At 41.0% G+C, this 20,492-nt stretch overlaps 1 protein-coding gene across 8 annotated transcripts in view; it reads right to left on the reverse strand.

Moving 5' to 3' along the window:
* DDR2 (discoidin domain receptor tyrosine kinase 2) overlaps window positions 1–18,639 on the reverse strand; it is a 156,493-nt gene extending 137,854 nt beyond the window's left edge. For 3 of the 8 annotated variants that reach the window (XM_074389855.1, XM_074389854.1, XM_003943389.4), the window contains exon 1: window positions 18,390–18,639. In XM_074389855.1, coding sequence (XP_074245956.1) covers window positions 18,390–18,395 — 6 coding nt within the window. In that variant the 5' untranslated portion in view covers window positions 18,396–18,639. Of the gene's footprint in view, window positions 1–18,380 lie in introns of all 8 variants that reach the window. The other 5 variants (XM_074389858.1, XM_074389856.1, XM_074389859.1 and 2 more) reach the window with 3 other exon arrangements.
* Window positions 18,640–20,492: the final 1,853 nt, after the last annotated feature.

Here is a 20,492-nt window from a genome sequence, read left to right on the forward strand (position 1 = left end):
AAGCCAACCAAATCCCACCAAAACCAAGATGGTGACAAAAGTGACCTCTGGTGGTCCTCACTGCTCATCAGACGCTAATTATAATGCACTAGCATGCTAAAGGACACTCCCACCAGTGCTATAACAGTTTACAAATGCCATGGCAACATCTGGAAGTCACATCATATAGTCTAAAAAGGGGAGAGACCCTCAGTTTTGAGGGGAATCCCTGCCCCTTTTCCAGAAAACTCATGAATAATCCACCCCTATTTAACATATAACCAAAAAGTAACTAGAAGTACACTCAACTGAGCAGCCCACTGCTCTGCCTGTGGAGTAGCTGTTCTTTTCTTTCTTTCCTCTCTAATAAACTTGCTTTCACTTTACAGACTTGCCCAGAACTCTTTCTTGCACGAGGTCCAAGAACCCTCTCTTGGGGTGTGGATTGGGACCCCTTTCCGGTAACAAATCCACATTGATCTTAGAGCTATGAGTTAAGTAGAAAATTTCAAGTCCAGAAAACATTAAGGAAATAAATCTTTTTCTGGGCCTCAAGTGCATTTAAATATTTCTGGTTCAACTGACTTTAGTTTTAGAAAAGCAGGAGAAGATTTATTCTATCTCACCCTGGATGGTCTAGAGGATATTCATTTTTTTAAAATAGATAATTTGTCCTTTCTGCCACCCTCTCATCGGCTCTTTGCCATGCTTGGCCTCCAGGAAGGAGAGTCTAGACCGAGTATATTAAGTGATATTTAAACATGTATCTCTGAATTTTCCAAGGGTCTGGCCAAAAGCGTATTCTTCCCAAGAACACATCTTTCTTGACAATTGTCCCTTCATTATTTTACTTATTTGACAAGCATTTAGTGAGCATGTCCTTTAGATACAAGGATGGACTTTTTAAAAAATCATGGTTCTTGAGGAAACCACAACCTAATGCAGTTTTACTCAAAATATGATCAGACAGACACCTGCAATAGAATCACCTGAGGGAAGCTGTTTTAAAAGATGCAGACTCCAACATGGTAAAGCCTCGTCTCTACTAAAAATACAAAAATTAGCCAGGCATGGTGGCACATGCCTCTAATGTAATCCCAGCTACTCAGGAGGCTGAGACAGGAGAATTGCTTGAACCCTGGAGGCAAAGGCTGCAGTGAGCCAAGATTACTGCACTCTAGCTTCGGCAACAGAGTAAGACTCCATCTCAAAAAATAAATAAATAAATAAATAAATAAATTATATATATATGCTACCTGGACACTTGCACAGAAAATTTATAATTCAGTAAGTGTTGAGTGGCACTTGGGACTTGTTTAAAAAGCACTCCAGGTGATCCTGATGCATATTAACGATTGAGACTCACTGGCCCAGTGGTAAGGACAGGAATGTAAGAGGGTAATTGTAGAGCAGTTGTGCCTAGCTGCAGTAAAAGAGATATTCACAATGTGAAACGGAGACACGAGGAGAGGCTTTAGTGGGTAAAGCCTTGGGTGTTGCAATGAAAAAGATACAGGTTCAAATTCTGCTGCTGCCAGTTACTTGTCATGTGATTGACCTTTGCTTGGTGTCATATGATCTCATATGTAAAATAGCCAAAATACTCAGCTCACAGCAATTATAAGGTTTCCACGAGATTACATATGTAAAGTGCTTAACTTAAATTTTGGAGCGTAATAAACACTCATTACTCGGAAGTCCTCACCATTGTAATTTCTTTCTTTTTTTTTTTTTTTTCTTTTTTTTATTGCATTTTAGGTTTTGGGGTACATGTGATGAACATGCAAGATTGTTGCATAGGTACACACATGGCAGTGTGCTTTGCTGCCTTCCGTCCCCTCACCTGTATCTGTCATTTCTCCCCATGCTATCTCTTCCCACCTCCCCACCCCCCGCCCCTCCCCCATTTCCCCCCAACAGACCCCAGTGTGTAGTGCTCCCCTCCCTGTGTCCATGTGTTCTCATTGTTCAACACCCGCCTATGAGCGAGAATATACGGTGTTTGATTTTCTGCTCTTGTGTCAGTTTGCTGAGAATGATGGTTTCCAGGTTCATCCATGTCCCTATAAAGGACGTGAACTCATCGTTTTTGATGGCTGCATAATATTCCATGGTGTATATGTACCACATTTTCCCTATCCAATCTATCATCGTTGGGCATTTGGGTTGGTTCCAGGTCTTTGCTATTGTAAACAGTGCTGCAATGAACATTCGTGTGCACGTGTCCTTGTAGTAGAATGATTTATAATCCTTTGGATATATACCCAGTAATGGGATTGCTGGGTCAAATGGGATTTCTATTTTTAGGTCCTTGAGGAATCGCCACACTGTCTTCCACAATGGTTGAATTAATTTACATTCCCACCAACAGTGTAAAAGTGTTCCTATTTCTCCACATCCTCTCCAGCATCTGTTGTTTCCCGATTTTTTAATGATCGCCATTCTAACTGGTGTGAGATGGTATCTCAATGTGGTTTTGATTTGCATTTCTCTGATGACCAGTGATGATGAGCATTTTTTCATATGCTTAAACTTCATATGGAACCAAAAGAGAGCCCGCATAGCCAAGTCAATTCTAAGCAAAAAGAACAAAGCGGGAGGCATCACACTACCGGACTTCAAACTATACTACAAGGCTACAGTAATCAAAACAGCATGGTACTGGTACCAAAACAGAGATATAGACCAATGGAACAGAACAGAGGCCTCACAGGAAATACAACATACCCACAACCATCTGATCTTCGACAAACCTGACAAAAACAAGCAATGGGGAAAGGACTCCCTGTTTAATAAATGGTGTTGGGAAAACTGGCTAGCTATGTGCAGAAAGCAGAAACAGGACCCCTTCCTGACACCTTACACCAAAATTAACTCCAGATGGATTAAAGACTTAAACATCAGACCTAATACCATAAAAACCTTAGAAGAAAATCTAGGCAAAACCATTCAGGACATAGGTGTAGGCAAGGACTTCATGACCAAAACGCCAAAAGCAATGGCAACAAAAGCCAAAATAGACAAATGGGACCTAATCAAACTCCACAGCTTCTGCACGGCAAAAGAAACAGTCAGTAGAGTGAATCGGCAACCAACAGAATGGGAAAAAATTTTTGCAGTCTACCCATCTGACAAGGGGCTGATATCCAGAATTTACAAAGAACTAAAGCAGATCTACAAGAAAAAAACAAACAAGCCCATTCAAAAATGGGCAAAGGATATGAACAGATACTTTACAAAAGAAGACATACAGGAGACCATTGTAATTTCTAATTATTAACGGAACTTAAAGGAAAGACAGCAGATGAGAAAAGTTTTCCTGAGAACCGTGGGGCCGAAATTTAATTTTAAAGCAGCGTGTCTCAAAGTATAAATATCTTGCAGCCCACAAGAATTCTAGGATTTTGAAAAAATTTTACGTCTTCGATAATAATTTAACATTTTAATACAAGCAGTAACCATCATGCAATTTCACTGCCGGGCTTTCCATTTGTGTTTACAGTTGCACAGATGCCAAATGAAAGCCACGTCGAGTCAAGGACCAATCTGGAAATAGAGGAAATGGTGGGAAAACTGAGCACTGCATGTCATGAAGCAGTTTAATCTGCTCAGCCACAGGATCCAATGCCATCTTCACACTGTGAGCAGGTGTGTCATGAGGACTTTGGCTTTTTACATACCAACGCATACCAGCGAATAAGCAGAAACTTGAGGCATAAATGCACAAAGAAGGATGGTTCTGTACTGGATTCTATTAGTAAATGGATTAGATATCCATTTAGTACCAATTTTAATATCAACACAATGCTAATCTTATCTTCAAGTAAGTAGACAATTTTTTTTTTTTTTTTTTTTTTTTGAGAAGGAGTTTCGCTCTTGTTACCCAGGCTGGAGTGCAATGGCACAATCTCGACTCACCGCAACCTCCGCCTCCTGGGTTCAGGCAATTCTCCTGCCTCAGCCTCCTGAGTAGCTGGGATTACAGGCACGTGCCACCATGCCCAGCTAATCTTTTTGTATTTTTAGTAGAGATGGGGTTTCACCATGTTGACCAGGATGGTCTCGATCTCTTGACTTCGTGATCCACCCACCTCGGCCTCCCAAAGTGCCGGGATTACAGGTGTGAGCCACTGCACCTGGCTGTGAGTAGACAATTTAACAAATTATCAAATGATACCTCATTGAAACTGACATTCCATGAGTGCTTACTACAGAGCTTTGGTTAAGATTATATTTTCCTGAACTTACGAATCTTCAAAGCTATTAATAACAATTTGTTCCATGTACTACACTAACAGGCATGCTTTGCATGAGTATTAATACATTTAAATGGCAGATTTAGGCATAGATCAGACCCTGAGGATACATGGTTCTACTCTGCCTATCTTTAGATTCCACGTTAGTGACCACTTTGAACAAAACCACATCATCTATCACATTAAAATAATTTAAATCTTATTGAGTTTCATGGTTACATTTGATTTCTTTTTCTCTCTCAAATCCTGGGGTCTGCTCAGATATATCTGATTTCATTTATAAATTTGTTTTGGCTCTATAATTGTGTAAGAACTAAAAGCATAAGAAGTGTATACCTAGTGTTATAATTATACATATTTTAATAAGATCCTAATACTAGATCACTCAAAGAGCTGAAAAATATTTCCCTATAAAACAGGTCCATGCCAAATCAAGAACGAACTGCCATTCACAATTGCTACAAAGAGAATAAAGTACCTAGGAATACAACTAACAAGGAACGTAAAGGACCTCTTCAAGGAGAACTACAAGCCATTGCTCAACGAAATAAGAGAGGATACAAACAGATGGAGAAACATTCCATGTTCATGGTTAGGAAGAATCAACATCGTGAAAATGGCCATACTGCCCAAAGTAATTTACAGATTCAACGCTATTCCCATCAAGATACCAATGACCTTCTTCACAGAACTGGAAAAAAACACCTTAAACTTCATATGGAACCAAAAGAGAGCCCGCATAGCCAAGTCAATTCTAAGCAAAAAGAACAAAGCGGGAGGCATCACACTACCGGACTTCAAACTATACTACAAGGCTACAGTAATCAAAACAGCATGGTACTGGTACCAAAACAGAGATATAGACCAATGGAACAGAACAGAGGCCTCACAGGAAATACAACATACCCACAACCATCTGATCTTCGACAAACCTGACAAAAACAAGCAATGGGGAAAGGACTCCCTGTTTAATAAATGGTGTTGGGAAAACTGGCTAGCCATGTGCAGAAAGCAGAAACAGGACCCCTTCCTGACACCTTACACCAAAATTAACTCCAGATGGATTAAAGACTTAAACATCAGACCTAATACCATAAAAACCTTAGAAGAAAATCTAGGCAAAACCATTCAGGACATAGGTGTAGGCAAGGACTTCATGACCAAAACGCCAAAAGCAATGGCAACAAAAGCCAAAATAGACAAATGGGACCTAATCAAACTCCACAGCTTCTGTACGGCAAAAGAAACAGTCAGTAGAGTGAATCGGCAACCAACAGAATGGGAAAAAATTTTTGCAGTCTACCCATCTGACAAGGGGCTGATATCCAGAATTTACAAAGAACTAAAGCAGATCTACAAGAAAAAAACAAACAAGCCCATTCAAAAATGGGCAAAGGATATGAACAGATACTTTACAAAAGAAGACATACAGGAGGCCAACAAACATATGAAAAAATGCTCATCATCACTGGTCATCAGAGAAATGCAAATCAAAACCACATTGAGATACCATCTCACACCAGTTAGAATGGCGATCATTAAAAAATCGGGAAACAACAGATGCTGGAGAGGATGTGGAGAAATAGGAACACTTTTACACTGTTGGTGGGAATGTAAATTAATTCAACCATTGTGGAAGACAGTGTGGCGATTCCTCAAGGACCAAAAAATAGAAATCCCATTTGACCCAGCAATCCCATTACTGGGTATATATCCAAAGGATTATAAATCATTCTACTACAAGGACACGTGCACACGAATGTTCATTGCAGCACTGTTTACAATAGCAAAGACCTGGAACCAACCCAAATGCCCAACGATGATAGACTGGATAGGGAAAATGTGGTACATATACACCATGGAATATTATGCAGCCATCAAAAACGATGAGTTCACGTCCTTTATAGGGACATGGATGAACCTGGAAACCATCATTCTCAGCAAACTGACACAAGAGCAGAAAATCAAACACCGTATATTCTCGCTCATAGGCGGGTGTTGAACAATGAGAACACATGGACACAGGGAGGGGAGCACTACACACTGGGGTCTGTTGGGGGAAATGGAGGAGGGGCGGGGGGTGGGGAGGTGGGAAGAGATAGCATGGGGAGAAATGACAGATACAGGTGAGGGGACGGAAGGCAGCAAAGCACACTGCCATGTGTGTACCTATGCAACAATCTTGCATGTTCATCACATGTACCCCAAAACCTAAAATGCAATAAAAAAAAAAAAAAAACAGGTCCATGTATTATCCAGGTTTGAGTAATGCCAAATGGGACAATCCTGAGGAAAGCTTCATTCAGGGCTGTCGACTCTTCTATCATCACCTGTCTGCCTTAAAGAAGGCGGTCCCCGCCTGTTCACCAGGGGTAAGTGACAGCAAATCTGCTTCATCAGCCATTTAGGATGAAGCCACCCCTGCACATGTCTGTTCCATAAGGCTCTCGGCCATTGCTTCACAAACTTCCCTTCTCAACCCATCCCTCTTGCCAATAGCAAAGCCATTATTTGGGGCTGGGGGAAGGAGAGGACCAAGAGATCCTCTTCTTTGCAAGTGGAACACCATCTACTCTACACTTAAAACTATTTATCTGGCCTTAAGAATTGTGGCTGGCTGGGTGCAGTGGCTCATGCCTGTAATCCCAGCACTTTGGGAGGCCGAGGCAGCCAGATCACCTGAAATCAGGAGTTCGAGAGCAGCCTGGCCAACAGAGTGAAACCCCACCTCTACTAAAAATACAAAAATTAGCCCGACATGGTGGTGGGTGCCTGTAATCCCAGCTACTCGAGAGGCTGAAGCTGGAGAATCACTTAAACCCTGGAGGTGGAGGTTGCAATGAGCAGAGATTGTGCCTTTGTACTCCAGCCTGGGTGACAAGAGTGAAACTCCATCTCAAAAAAAAGAAGTGTGGTTCATGGTACAGGTAGAAACTTAATTCCTTTTGTTTTTTAGTTTTGTTTTATCTCATTTTGCTTTTTAAACTAATATTTACATATAGATACTGATTTGAGCAGGTCTGGTATGAATCCTACACTACGTTTCTTTTTTATAGTTTTTAAATTAATATGTTTAATTGGCAAGTAAAAGCTGTATATATTTATGGCACACAACATGATGTTTTGATATATGTATACATTCTGAAATAGCTAAATCACACTATTTAACATATGCATTACCTCACATACTTATCATTCAGTCGTAGTGAGAACACTTAAAATTTAATATCACAGAAATATTCACGGATACAATTTATTGCTATTAACTGTAGTCACCATGATGTACAATAGATTTCTTGAATTTGTTCCTACTAGCTAACTGAAATTTTGCGTCATATAACTAACATCTCTCTAATCTTCCCACCCCACCTCTCCCCAGCCTCTGGAATCTACCATTTTCCTATGAGTTCTATTCTCTTACACCCCACATATAGATGAGATTACGCAGTATTTGTTTTTCTAGGCTGGCTTATTTCACTTAACACAATGTCCTCCAAGTTCATTCATGTTGTCACAAATGACAGGATTCCCTTCTTTTTGAAGGCTGAATAGTATTCCATTGTGTATACGTACCACATTTTCTTTATCCATCCATCCACTGATGGACACTTAAGTTGATTCCATATCTCGACTACTGTGAATAACACTGCAGTAAATCTGGGAGTGCACATATCTCTTTGACATATGCTTTCATTTCTTTTGGCTATATACCCATTTGTGAGACTGCTTATACAAGTAAATGATGTGGATCTAGATATCTCAATCCCTTTTCACCACATTCATCCAACCCTCATGTATTCAGAAGAAAGAGTCATACACCATGATCATCAGGCTGTCTGTGGGACATTTTTTCTTAATGCCTATTGCTGAATCTTGCATTTGTAACTATAATAACTTCATCATCACAAAAAAGCATTTCAAGTATTTTTAAATAGCATCGGAGTACTTCTCTCCATAGCTCTGAGAAAGTGTAGCTGAGTAAATTTAGGAACAAGCTGTGGATGACAATTATGTCTTACGTTCCTGTGAAAGGCTGGATTAAGACCTTATAGAAGCTTCAGACACAAAAATACTACAGTCTCTTCTACACTCCCACCCAAACATATACTTTATTACTTTTTTAAATGATAAAGTGTAGCATTAGGTGTAAGAAAGTTCAATAAATTTTTTATTTTTCTCGTTAAGACTAGTTCAATACATTTTTGGAAACCAAATATCAGCTTATTTTCAAAAGAAACTGGAGGTGTCCCGCTAGAGACCTAAACACTTTTGGGTAAGGCAAGTTGCAAGTGTATCCAGGGTTTTCACAGGCATTGCCTTTCTTAAAGCCAGGTCTCACTTCTTATGTACTGCCTGCAGGCAACAAATATGGAGCCATTCGGAATGTGTCAGACTCTATTTTTCCAATTTAACTACCCAAGAACTGCTTCCCAGACTTCTCCTTGCCCTAACCCTACCCAACCCAAATGAGGGTTTAGTTTTAAAAATATAAAATTCCTTTCAATATTCAAGTACTTTGTAAGTTAGAAAATTAGATCTTCTGGCCAGGTGCAGTGGCTCACACCTGTAATTCCAGCACTGTGGGAGACCAAGGTGGGTGGATAACCTGAGGTCAGGAGTTTGAGACCAGCCTGGCCAACATGGCAAAATCCCATCTCTACTAAAAATACATATTTATCTGGGCATGGTGGCCGGTGTCTGTAATCCCAGCTACTAGAGAGGCTGAGGCAGGAGAATCACCTGAGCCCGGGAGGCTGAGGCAGGAGAATCACCTGAGCCCTGTGGGCCGAGATCCAGCCCGGATGACAGAGCGAGACTCTATCTCAAGAAAACAAAAGAAAATTAGATCTTCTATCCTATTTCAATGCTCTTCTTCTTTTCTATATTACTTCTGCAAAAAGCCTGAGGCCAGCAGTGAAAGGGAAATGGAGAGTCACTGAAGTTTACCTGTGTACATAGGTCAACACCAGACATTATGAGTGTCTTTCTTAAATGTATTTTGTAAATGTTGGCAACTCAATCAATTGAAAAATGATGATGAGAAGCAGCTGGGAACCTAGAGGTGGAACTTTCTACAGCTCAGGGAAAGGTACAGTGTAGCTCCATATTTCTGGAGTATGGGGGTTGCTGGTGGATCCAGGAGAGGGGCAGAAGAAGCTGGCACCTTAAGTCATGAAAATGAAACAGGCAAGTGAACTTCAGAAAGTTGTGAAGGAAAGATAAGAAGAAGAACATCAATCACCCTTTAAACTGTAAAAACAAAGCTTGCCACCAAAATACAGCAAAAGGATTAGAAAGCAACTTTTCAGATGCCCTTAAAGGAATCTTACAGGTCTAGAATTTACATCCTAGTTTGACATCCCAGCTTGATACCCCTTTGGTAATAAATGGCTGAACAAAAGGTTTGGAAAATTTTTCACCTCCAAACATGATATTAAGTAGCAGGTAATTTGTTTTTTACATAACACTGAATGTTCAAAAAGGAATTTTTTGGAAGCTTTAACCAATGAAAGGTATTTCAGAAGAGAGAGAACACTCTGAGAGAGGGAAAGGTTAAAGGTAAGCATTTCTATGATCAGATGACTGAACACAAGCATGAGGAAACGAGTGTGATCCAGAGAAAGACACCAGCACTGCCTGTAATCAAACCGGGAGAATCCAAATCCGGGGCAGTATTCAGAAACCCTCCTGGAATAACCATCTTCAATTTGTTGTTAAAATAAATGAAACAGGCCTGATGTGGTGGCTCACACCTATAATCCCAGCACTTTGGGAGACCGAGTTGGGTGGATGGCCTGAGGTCAGCAGTTCAAGACCACCCTGGCCAATATGGGAAAACCCTGTCTCTACTAAAAATACAAAAATTAGCTGGACATGGTGGTGGGTGTCTATAATCCCAGCTATTTGGGAGACTGAGGCAGGAGAATAGAGAATCGCTTGAACCCAGGAGGCAGAGGTTGCAGTGAGCCAAGTTCATGCCACTGCACTCCAGCCTGGGCGACAGAGTGAAACTCTGTCTCAAAAATAATTAAATAAATAAATAAAAATTAAGATATAAAACAAAATAGCCCTCTGTCTAATACAAACCCAATACAAACCAAGTTTTCAGGTGAGCTTATCTGTTCCTCTTTATCTGTACTCGCAAAGACATTAGTATCTTTCTACAATGTTCACAACTCATAAGAATAAAGATTTAAGCCCAGTACTTCTGATAGTAAGTCCAGTACTTAGACCATTTTTCCATGACCTAGCTCTCTTCAGATGCTGATCTTAATGGCATAACCAATTAATGGAAACTTACTGAGCTCTTTTCCATCCTCAAAAACTATAGTGTATGAGGTCTCAATTATTGCCATCTAAAAATTTTTCCAACAACAAACAAGCACTGTGCTAGACATATAAAGTAAGTCCTTAATCTAATAGACAGTGAGAACTCAGTAAGCACTCACTTATGAGTTATGCTGTAAGGTGAGTTAGAGTGATCACCTAAGACGTGGTCTTTGCTAAACTAAGTGATACTGACCAAAACAACTAGAAATTCCAAGAAGTAAGATCTGAGATGGACGAAGGATCTGAAACTTAAGCTGGCCTTTAAAGAAGAGTGGTATTTAGCTAAAATGAGAGGAGAGAGGAGCATATTCAGAGAGTATGGGGATAGGGTGACCATTGGGGTGAAGATCATAATGAATCAAGTCTTATCTGTGAAAGTGAATATGAGGTTGTGGGTGCCGACAGGATAGCGATGAGCATAATTGGACTGGAAAATGTAGAAATTTTATATTGCCCTTTACAGATGAGAAATTTTTTTGTTTGTTTGTTTTTTTGAGACAGAATCTTGCACTGTCACCCTGGCTGAAGTGCAATGGCATGATCTTGGCTCACTGCAACCTCTTCCTCCCAGGTTCAAGTGATTCTCCTGCCTCAGCCTCCCTAGTAGCTGGGATTACAGGCATCTGCCACCACACCTGGATAATTTTTTGTATTTTTAGTAGAGGGAGGGTTTCACCATGTTGGCCAGGATGGTCTCAAACTCCTGACCTTGTGATCTGCCCACCTCAGCCTCCCAAAGTGCTGGGATTACAGGCGTGACCCACCGTGCTGGGTCAGATGAGAAAATTTATTTGCAGAAAGATTTTTAAAATTCTTGCACAAAGTCCCACTGCTCATAGGTGGCAAAGTTAATGAGAATCTCACCCTGTTAACCCTTGGCGCATCACTCTTTCTACCACACTAAGTTGTAGTTAAAACAATTCAGTGAGGGTGGGTGCAGCGGCTCACGTTTGTAATCCCAGCACTTTGAGAAACCAAGGTGGGAGGACTGCTTGAGCCCAGGAGTTTGAGACCAGCCTGAGCAACATAACGAAACCCCATCTCTAAAAAAAAAAAAATTAGCCAGTTGTGGTAGCATGCACAGATAGTCCCAGCTATTCAAAGGACTCAGGTGGGAGGATCACTTGAGCCCAGAAGGTAGAGGCTGCAGTGAACCATGACTGCAACACTGCACTCCAGCCTGGACAACAGAGTGAGACTCTGTCTATAAAAACAAACAAAACAAATGACTATTCTTTAAGTGATAGTTATTATAATTTGAAGGGTATGACATAAAAAATACCTACATATCTGCTATTAACCTACTCAATTAGTCTCTCTCAAGAATTTGAAACATTTCTGCCTCAGATAGCTTTAATAAATAAAATAATGTCATTTAAGTTTAGGGTACTTATCTGAAAAACAAAATTGATCATTTTAAAATACAGATGCTTATGATTATAATCATATTATGCTGCCTGCCTTCAAATAAGAAAGAAGTAGCCAAGATAAAATCAAAGTGTTAAAATTTGGAGATAAGACAGATTTTCAAAATTAAACTTTCATTTTTTTAGAGCAAAATTATTCTAGGTTCTAGGTTCCCAGCAAAATTAAGTAGAAAGTACAGTTCCCATATAAACCCTGCCCTCTGCCACAAAACCTCCCTCACTATTAACATCCCTCCAGAGAGTGGCACATTTATTATAACCAATAAGCCTAACAATAAACCTAATGGTATGTGATATCAACACATCATTTTCAGCAGGGCACGGTGGCTCACGCCTGTAATCCCAGCACTTTGGGAGGCCAAGGCAGGCGAATCATGAGGTCAGGATTTCGAGACCAGCCCGACCAACATGGTAAAACCCTGTCTCTACTAAAAATACAAAAATTAGCCAGGTGTGGTGGTAGGTGTCTGTAATCCCAGCTACTCAGGAGGCTGAGGCAGGAGAATCGCTTGAACCCAGGAGGTGGAAGTTGCAGTGAGCTGAGATAGTGCCACTGCACTCCAGCCTGGGCGGCAAAGCGAAACTCCATCTCAAAAAAAAAAAAACCCACAATATTTGCATTGTTTGCTTTAGGGTTCATTCACTCTTAGCGTTGTACATTCTATGGATTTTGACAAAGGTAAAATGTAGTAACCACAGAACAGTTTCACTACCCTAAAAATCCCCAGTGTTCTATTTATCCCCCCCACTCCTAATCCCTGGCAACCATGAACATTTTTACTGTTTCTACAGTTTTGTCGAATGAAATTCAAAATTCAAAGTACTATTTCTACCGAATGAGTATCGCTTTTGCAGTATCATAAAGTTGAAAAATCATAAGTTGAAGTGTTTTAAGTCAGGACCATCTGTATTTCCTCTCAAATACAGGAAGTGTATTTGAGAGGGAATACACTCTGTCCCAGTTAGTTGGGAGGCTGAGACAGGAGAATCGCTTGAACCCAGGAGGTAGAGGTTGCAGTGAGCTGAGATTGCACCACTGCACTCCAACCTGGGTGACAGAGCAAGACTCCTTCTCAATAAAAGAAAAAAGAAAAAAAAAATTGGTGTGTTGATATCTAAGAAAAAACTTGCTGGAATTTTGGTAGGGATTAGGACTTATTTTTAATTTCTATTGATACTATTTTAGCTTTATTATGTCCATTTTAAACTCTCTGTTACATACACATTCTAAAATTAGAACTGTGTCTGTCTGAGGAACAGATTGCTATTCTTGAGTGAACTTAACTCCTACCACTCTCTCCTTCAGGTCGATTTGCTCCCCTGCATCTCAGGAGGGTCCATCCTGAAGGATAAGTGCCAGCAGCCTTTGAAAACATCACCAAGCCTCTAATTTTCACATGTCTCTGAGAAGTTACAACACTGCCAGGCATTTTGGTATGGCTCCCACAAGGACTTCCAAAGTGTGATTTTCTTTAACAAAGCTCTAGTAGTCACTCATTTTACTTCTGGCAAGAAATGAAAGTGGCATATATTGGTGTGACTGTACTTTAAAATTGCCAAAAACACACACAGACACACTTGCACATACTTTTCCAACCTTACCATGGGGATATGGGAGTTTCTTTTTAATGCTTGGATTTAGACGTAGAACAATAGAATTACTAGGATAATAATGAAGACCATGGTAACAAAGACAATGGTGATGATAAGTACAGCCCCAGAAAAGAGGATGGGACTCTTGGTAATGGCTTTATGCCTCATTTGCCTATACCAATGTCTCCTTTATCAGAGATTTAATAATATTTTATGTGTTTCTGAAATTTTCTCTAGTCACTGTTATATGTGTCTGTTGTTTCCTAAGTTCCTAAGGACAAGGATTATGTCTTTTACTTCTAGATCCTTCATTTCATTTGTTTATATATTCAGCAGATATTTTATTAAATGTCTACTATGTCCAGATACTGTGTTAAGCCCCAGCACTGAATAAGTCATGCACTCAGTGCACAGAAAAAGGTTTTTCTAATAAATGAGAAACCTCAAACTGTAGATACATAACCTTATAAACAGCTTGAGAGGCAGAAATATGATTTATTCTTTTCATAGTAACAGGGAACAAATAATAAATTTATTATCTTATGTTTAATAAACACATATGAGTAATTGATAGGAAATAAAACAATATTAATACAAGGTTATAATAATAGGGAAACTGTGCAAAAGATAGATGGAATTCATGAGAACGATGCATTTGTTCTCAGTTTTTCTATAAAGCTAAAGCTGCTCTATTAATTTTTAAAAATTATAAAAAATATAAAATTTGAGGTCCTATTTATGGCATGACACCTGATTCTACTGACAATCATATAATAACTGTTTCTGTATTATTTTGAATTACAGTTCAGTAAACTTTAAAAGCTAAATTTTATTAACCCAGTGTCGATACTAATTTTCTAAATCAAGTGTTGTATGGTCAAATTCATATTATACTCCCTAGAACCTAAAGCAGTGAATGCTTATAAGTGCTCATAACTTCATGGGGCTTGTTGATTATAAAACATAGAACAGTATGCAGCAGAGACTAGGCATCCAATAACTGTTTACTGAGGAGTAAATAAATACAGCAAAAACAAAATTATGACAGTTTATCAGAATGCTATGACATTTTTAATAGATAAAAAATATACCTGTCATCTTTCGAAATCAGCACTATTTAAGAGCAGAATAAAATCAGTGAAAAACTATCTTAGACATGAGAGTTCACTGAGATTTGTATTGTTTCATGTTTTTTTGATTCATAAAAGCATTCAAATTTTGAAAGGAAAAAATGCAAAAATGCTAGATTACTTGCCCTCATTTTCAATCCATCTTCCATCTCAATTTATTTTGGCAACTTAAGCCATTAAGGCCCTAAGGATTATCTTGTATTATAGAAAACTTCGTGGGTTTAGCTACCTATGACCTATGTCCGAAAGGGTGTCCAAACTACCATCTTCACAGGTATCTGGACATCTCAGCTCCTTTACTAAACTATGCTATTAGTAAAAATCTTAAGCACAGTGTTAACAAATCTTTGAGGAATAGAATTAAATCCAATGGAATAGAATTGAATTGCCAAAGACAACACAGCTGGAGATTTATCAGTAAAGGTACTTAACTCTGTTTCACATCAGAATCACCGGGGAGCAGTTCAAAGTACTGATTTCCAATCTTCAACCTCAGATACTCTGATGTGATTGGTCTGAAAATCTTTAAGGTCCACCTGGAGTTTCTAATTTCTTGGTGAACAGCCCTCATTATGGATGGTTGCTGAATTCAGAGAAGCTCTGGGATGCCTGGGGATACCGGACACATTTCTGGACTGAGTAGTCGTTGTTGGGAGAGAGTTGATTAATTCATATGTTGCACAGCTTCAAACAGGGCAAGAGGTATAAAGAGTCCAGTGTGTCTGTGTTGCAGGCAGGTCACCATTTATGTGAGCTGGCACAAGATCGTTAGCATGTCTGTGGAGGCCCGTTTTTAGACGTGTGTTTGCTTTCTGGATGCCTGCGAGATGTGTGTTTGGGTTGTGTGTTTGAGTTGAGGGTGATGTGAAGTGCCTGAAAGCAGATCTTGTAAAGGAGCTTGGGAAGGATGTCTGAGAGTTCATACGAACTGAAAATGGTGTGACATGAATATATAAGGGGTGGCCGCTCTGATTTTTTCATGCATCTATTAAAAATGCAAATACACGGAAAGGTCTGAACTAAATTCACTGTGTGTGATAGAGAATGCATATGACTTCAAGACTGGGGAGCGATTATATAAGAAGGGAAGAAAAGTGGGAGTTCACAGAGCGGCTAGGGGAGAGTAGGCAGGTGATAAGGTTTCTCTGGAAGACAGTCCCACTCTGTGCTTGGACATGGAGACTGTTGAGGAATCCAAGTGAAAGGCATTCTGGAAAACACCTTCCCCACTTCCCTTACTTTTAAGGTTTCTAAAGCAAATGGATCTTACCCAGAAACAGAGGCTGGGGCCTCCCCACTGCAGGCTGGCTCTCAATCCCCACCCCAGGAGAGCAGCGGCTTCCCTTCTGACTGCAGGTACAGAATAGGGGATGTCAGGGAAAGGATGGAGGGAGATGTGCCTGCCAGTGACAAGAAGGTCCTGGGTCAAGGATCTGCCCTCAGCTAGATCTGAAGCTCCTCAAATGTCAGTCTTGTCTAAGGATCAATCAGGGGACTGGTCCTGGCTAAAGCCTTCCTTTTCAGAGACAGAGAATCTCCAAGAAGGGGATGCTTGAACAAGCACAGTTTTCTTCCGCCTGCACTGCTTCAGGTGAGGAATCATGGCAAACCAGGCCAGCAGAGGAGAATTTAAGACAGAATCCTCAGGAGTATTGCCCTGGGAAGGAGGAGGACTTGCTTCCATTCAAAGGAGACAGGCACTAAGGCTGAGGCCACTGATTTCAGAGTTTCACACACATCCAAATCTATCTTCCCCCTCCTGCCAGTGTCAGCAGCAACTGCCAGACCCAGCGCCACAGGGGCCGCCTTACATGACGTTCTGGTGTTTACTGATCCTAATCATAAGAGCTGAGACAGACCAGCAAGCCCTTAATAGCCTTCAGAATGTATGCACGTCCAATACCTCTTACAACAATAATACTGAAAGGTACTGCCACTGTTCCCATATAATAAACACAGAAATCAAGATGCGGAAAGGCAAAGCAACTTTGCTAAGTAGTAAAAGGTAGGGCCAGAACTGATCCTGAGTCTTCTGACTCTAAGTCCCAGGCTCTTTGCATAACAAAGGTAAGTATATACCAAAGACCCAGAAATCAACCAGATAAATCAACATTTATCTGATATCCAGATAAATGTTCAGCCAAGTGCAGAAGTGGCCTCTGAGAGAAAATCCCTACTGCTCCTGTAGCCTGATACCTTCACCTCCTGATCACCCAGTGAAATATGGAATTGGAATCCAAAAGTAACCAAATGCAAAGGAGATGAAAGGAGCATCGCTGAATGGTGATTCTGAGCAAAGGTTTTAGAGTCAGACATACGTGAGTTTCAAATGTATTAGCTGCATTTCCTTGAGCAACTCATTTCATCTCTCTAAGCGTTAATGTCATTATATGTAAGATAGAAACAATGCCTTACATAGCCGTGAGAATTCAATCAAATCATATATGAAAAGCCCTGAGCATGAAGCCTGGTGCATAGAAAATACTCAAAAGTTAGCTTCCTTTTATTTTACACACACACACACACACACACACACACACAAATATAACTATAGACACCATTGGCTCATTACTGATAATTAACGTCCTTGTGGTGACTTGCTCATCATACTGCCTCTATTGTCTCAGCCAGAATAAACCTTCAAAAGGAAATGAAAGCAGAGGTATGGAGTGGAAAGAACACTGGACTAGCAGTAGAGAGAAGCTCAATTTCATTTGGAGCTTCGCTACAGATGTACTGTGGGACTTGAACAGGTCAGTCCCCTTCCTGTCATTTTTGACGTCTGTGGAGCAAGGGGATCAGATGAGAGGCCTAAGGACTCTTAACTCTGTGTTCCTCTATAGAAAGGATGTAGGAAGCCAACAATCAACGATCGGCAAAATGGTGCTGAACCCCCTACTGGCTTGAACAGTACGGAACGCTTGCCTCAAATGGCTGGTCTGAGAGTTTCAGCCACTCGGAAAAGTTCTCTTTCCCTTTGGATGGGACTCTTGAACCTAGGCCAGGACTCAGAGGTCCCAAATGAAAACAGTCCCAAGTCTTTCCATAAAAAAGGGAAAGACACCCAGAGCCAGCAAGATGAGTCTGGGAAGCTGTATTTCATCGTCACCAACTGAAAAATCCTCCATGCACCCGGCCTCCCCCGGGCCACCCCAAATCTCAGGGGGAAGCCACCCGTCATCCAAAGTCACCCTACTCACAAGTAAATCAGCAACTCCCCTGAAAAACAAAAAATGCTTGGTCTACATTATCTCCAAAACTCAGGACCTTCTAACACACTGCTAGCTGCCTAAAAACTTCGCTCTCTTGCTCTGCTTTCTCCATCCTGAAACTAATTCTGCAATCGGCCTGTCTTGCCTGCCAACAATTTCAACACTGCTAACGCTGTTTATTGTATCTTGCAGCTGCTATGGATTCACTTATTTTGCTTCAGCCTTCTTTGGTTATTAGTGCTCTTTATTCTTCCCTTCGTAACATGAATTCAGACCCCCAAAAATGTGGGATCTGATTTCTCAAGTCTGTGATGCCTCATTCTGTTCCTTTCCTTGCCTGACTTAAAACGCCCTTCTGTTTCCTTTATAAAACTTTTCCTGAGACACCAAAAGAAGTATATGCGGAGCTTTCGTTTTCAAAAAAGAGCAAAATAATAAAGAAAAAATACCCACATGACTTACTTTCATCCAGGGGTGCACAGTTTTGGAAAGAAGAAAACAGAGCTATAATCCACTGCGTTTCCCCAACCCAAAAAGAAGAATTTGTTGTGAAACGCTTCTTTTTCCACTTTGCCGGTGAAGGAGCCCGGTGGTAGGAATACATCCACAGGCTGATGCAAGATGCCTTTGAGAGAAACCTCACATTCTGAGGATTCCTGGGAAAGCGCCAGGGATCCCAGCATCCAATATATTGCACATTTGGTTTCAATTAGGAAGGGGGTTGGGGAGGGAAGAAGGAAAGTCACCAATCAGAGCTGTTTTCTGTTTGGAGACTATTTCTTTTGACCCAAGGGACTATGGGCAAAGCTATAATTTACAGCAAAACCCATTCATAGAAGAAAAAATATGTATAACCATAGGACAGACTTAAAGACACAGCTCCCTTCTGCCTTATTCCCACCCATATCCATCTGCTTTTCCTTCCCCTCCATCTGAGACTTGGTCCCCATCCTGTGGTCCCCCCTGCCTACCCCGCACCTCGTTTTTCTTACTTGAGCTGAAGCTATGAGCACAGCTTAAAGTTTGGGGTTTCTTCCAATGGAAGCTTCCGGAACAGTTGGGGCACACACGTGGAGTCGACCTGTAGTATTATGGCCATGAAAGCCTAGAGCCGAGCTCTCCCCCGAAAAATTTGATTTAATCCCTTCCCACCACTGCTTCCCCGACCAAAAAAACCTGGACAGTGCCAGAGTCCAGGATGCGTATTTTTTTTTTTTTTCCACTCAATTCCCAGTTGGCTGCTGCCTCTGAGGGTCTGTTGCTGTTCTGGATTCATGCTGCTAAATGAAAACACAAGCTTTATGAGGACTTTCTAAATTACTTTGTAAACTCTTTTCCCCCTCCTTTATCTTCTCCCCCCTCCCCTCCCCCTTCCATGGCCACGGGCAGAGATCATGTGAAAGGGGCGGGTAGGCAGCAGGGGAGGAGCCTTCACTCCACTCTCAGAAGGACAACTGATAATACTCTCCAACCATATAGACTCCAGCCTTAACCCTTCAGAGCCTGGATCATTCCTGACCAAGCCCAGGCTGGGCTGCTCTGGAGGTCCTGATTCTCCGTGAGCATGGGAAACGCAGGGCAAGCAGGAACCCAAGGGCAGGAGATCCAAGGAGGGAGGTAGAGGGCGAAAGGCAGGTTAAGAAGACCGAGCCTACCTTTGAGAGCGAGCCTTCTTGTAAAGAGACCTCCTTTCTCTGGGCTGTGGAGTTATCACCAGCTCTTCTCTATTTGTAATTAATCCGGAATTGCATAGTCTCCAAGATGAGCAAGAAAAGAAGTGAGCAAACAGGAAAGGGAGGATGGAAAGAGATCATGGAAGGACGTGCCCATAGGAAGTTAGGAGCAGGAGATGTTTCATAAGGGGAATGGAAAGGTACACACACACACAATGAGGGTGGCCATGAAACTTAGAGCCAGTGTTGAGTCATTGTTAAGTCCCTAAAAGTCACATAAGCTCAGCACCAGTCTGAGGGTCAGAAAGCAGCCGTTAATATCTGTGCCTCACAGCTGTTACAGAAAAGGACACGGAGAACATGCAGATGGTTCAGAGGGCAGCCATGGAAATGATTAAAGGCGGAAAGTGAGATCTTACAGAAAAAATTAGAACTATCGTTATTTTATGAAGAGAAAACCAGTGCAGAGATCAACTATTAAGAAGACTCTTCAAATAACTTACAGCATCTGAAGTCAGGTCTGAGGGTGACTCAGGCCGGGACAGGCAGCTCAACTCAATAAATATCTGTTGGGCCGTTATCAGGCACTTTGCTGGGTGCTTGCCAGTGACAACTAGAAATTCTCCTCAAATGTCTATGTCTGGAGTAGTTCACCTCTTTGGCATTACTATGAAGAATGCACCAAAAATACAATCTGTGATTTCACAGATTTGGTGATGCTACAGGTCAAATGTGGACAGCAGCATAACAACTTCATAAATTCAGAGTTTGGTAAAGGACAGGGCCTATAGGTATAGATATGTGTTTTCCTTTTTCATTTTAAGGTGGTTCGACTCTATAGGTGAGATTGTTTTTCTCTGTGTATGTATAATTAGGACCCAAGTTATAGTCT

The sequence above is a fragment of the Saimiri boliviensis genome, chromosome 19 (assembly GCF_048565385.1).
Source record: "Saimiri boliviensis isolate mSaiBol1 chromosome 19, mSaiBol1.pri, whole genome shotgun sequence".
Classification (NCBI taxonomy): domain Eukaryota; kingdom Metazoa; phylum Chordata; class Mammalia; order Primates; family Cebidae; genus Saimiri; species Saimiri boliviensis.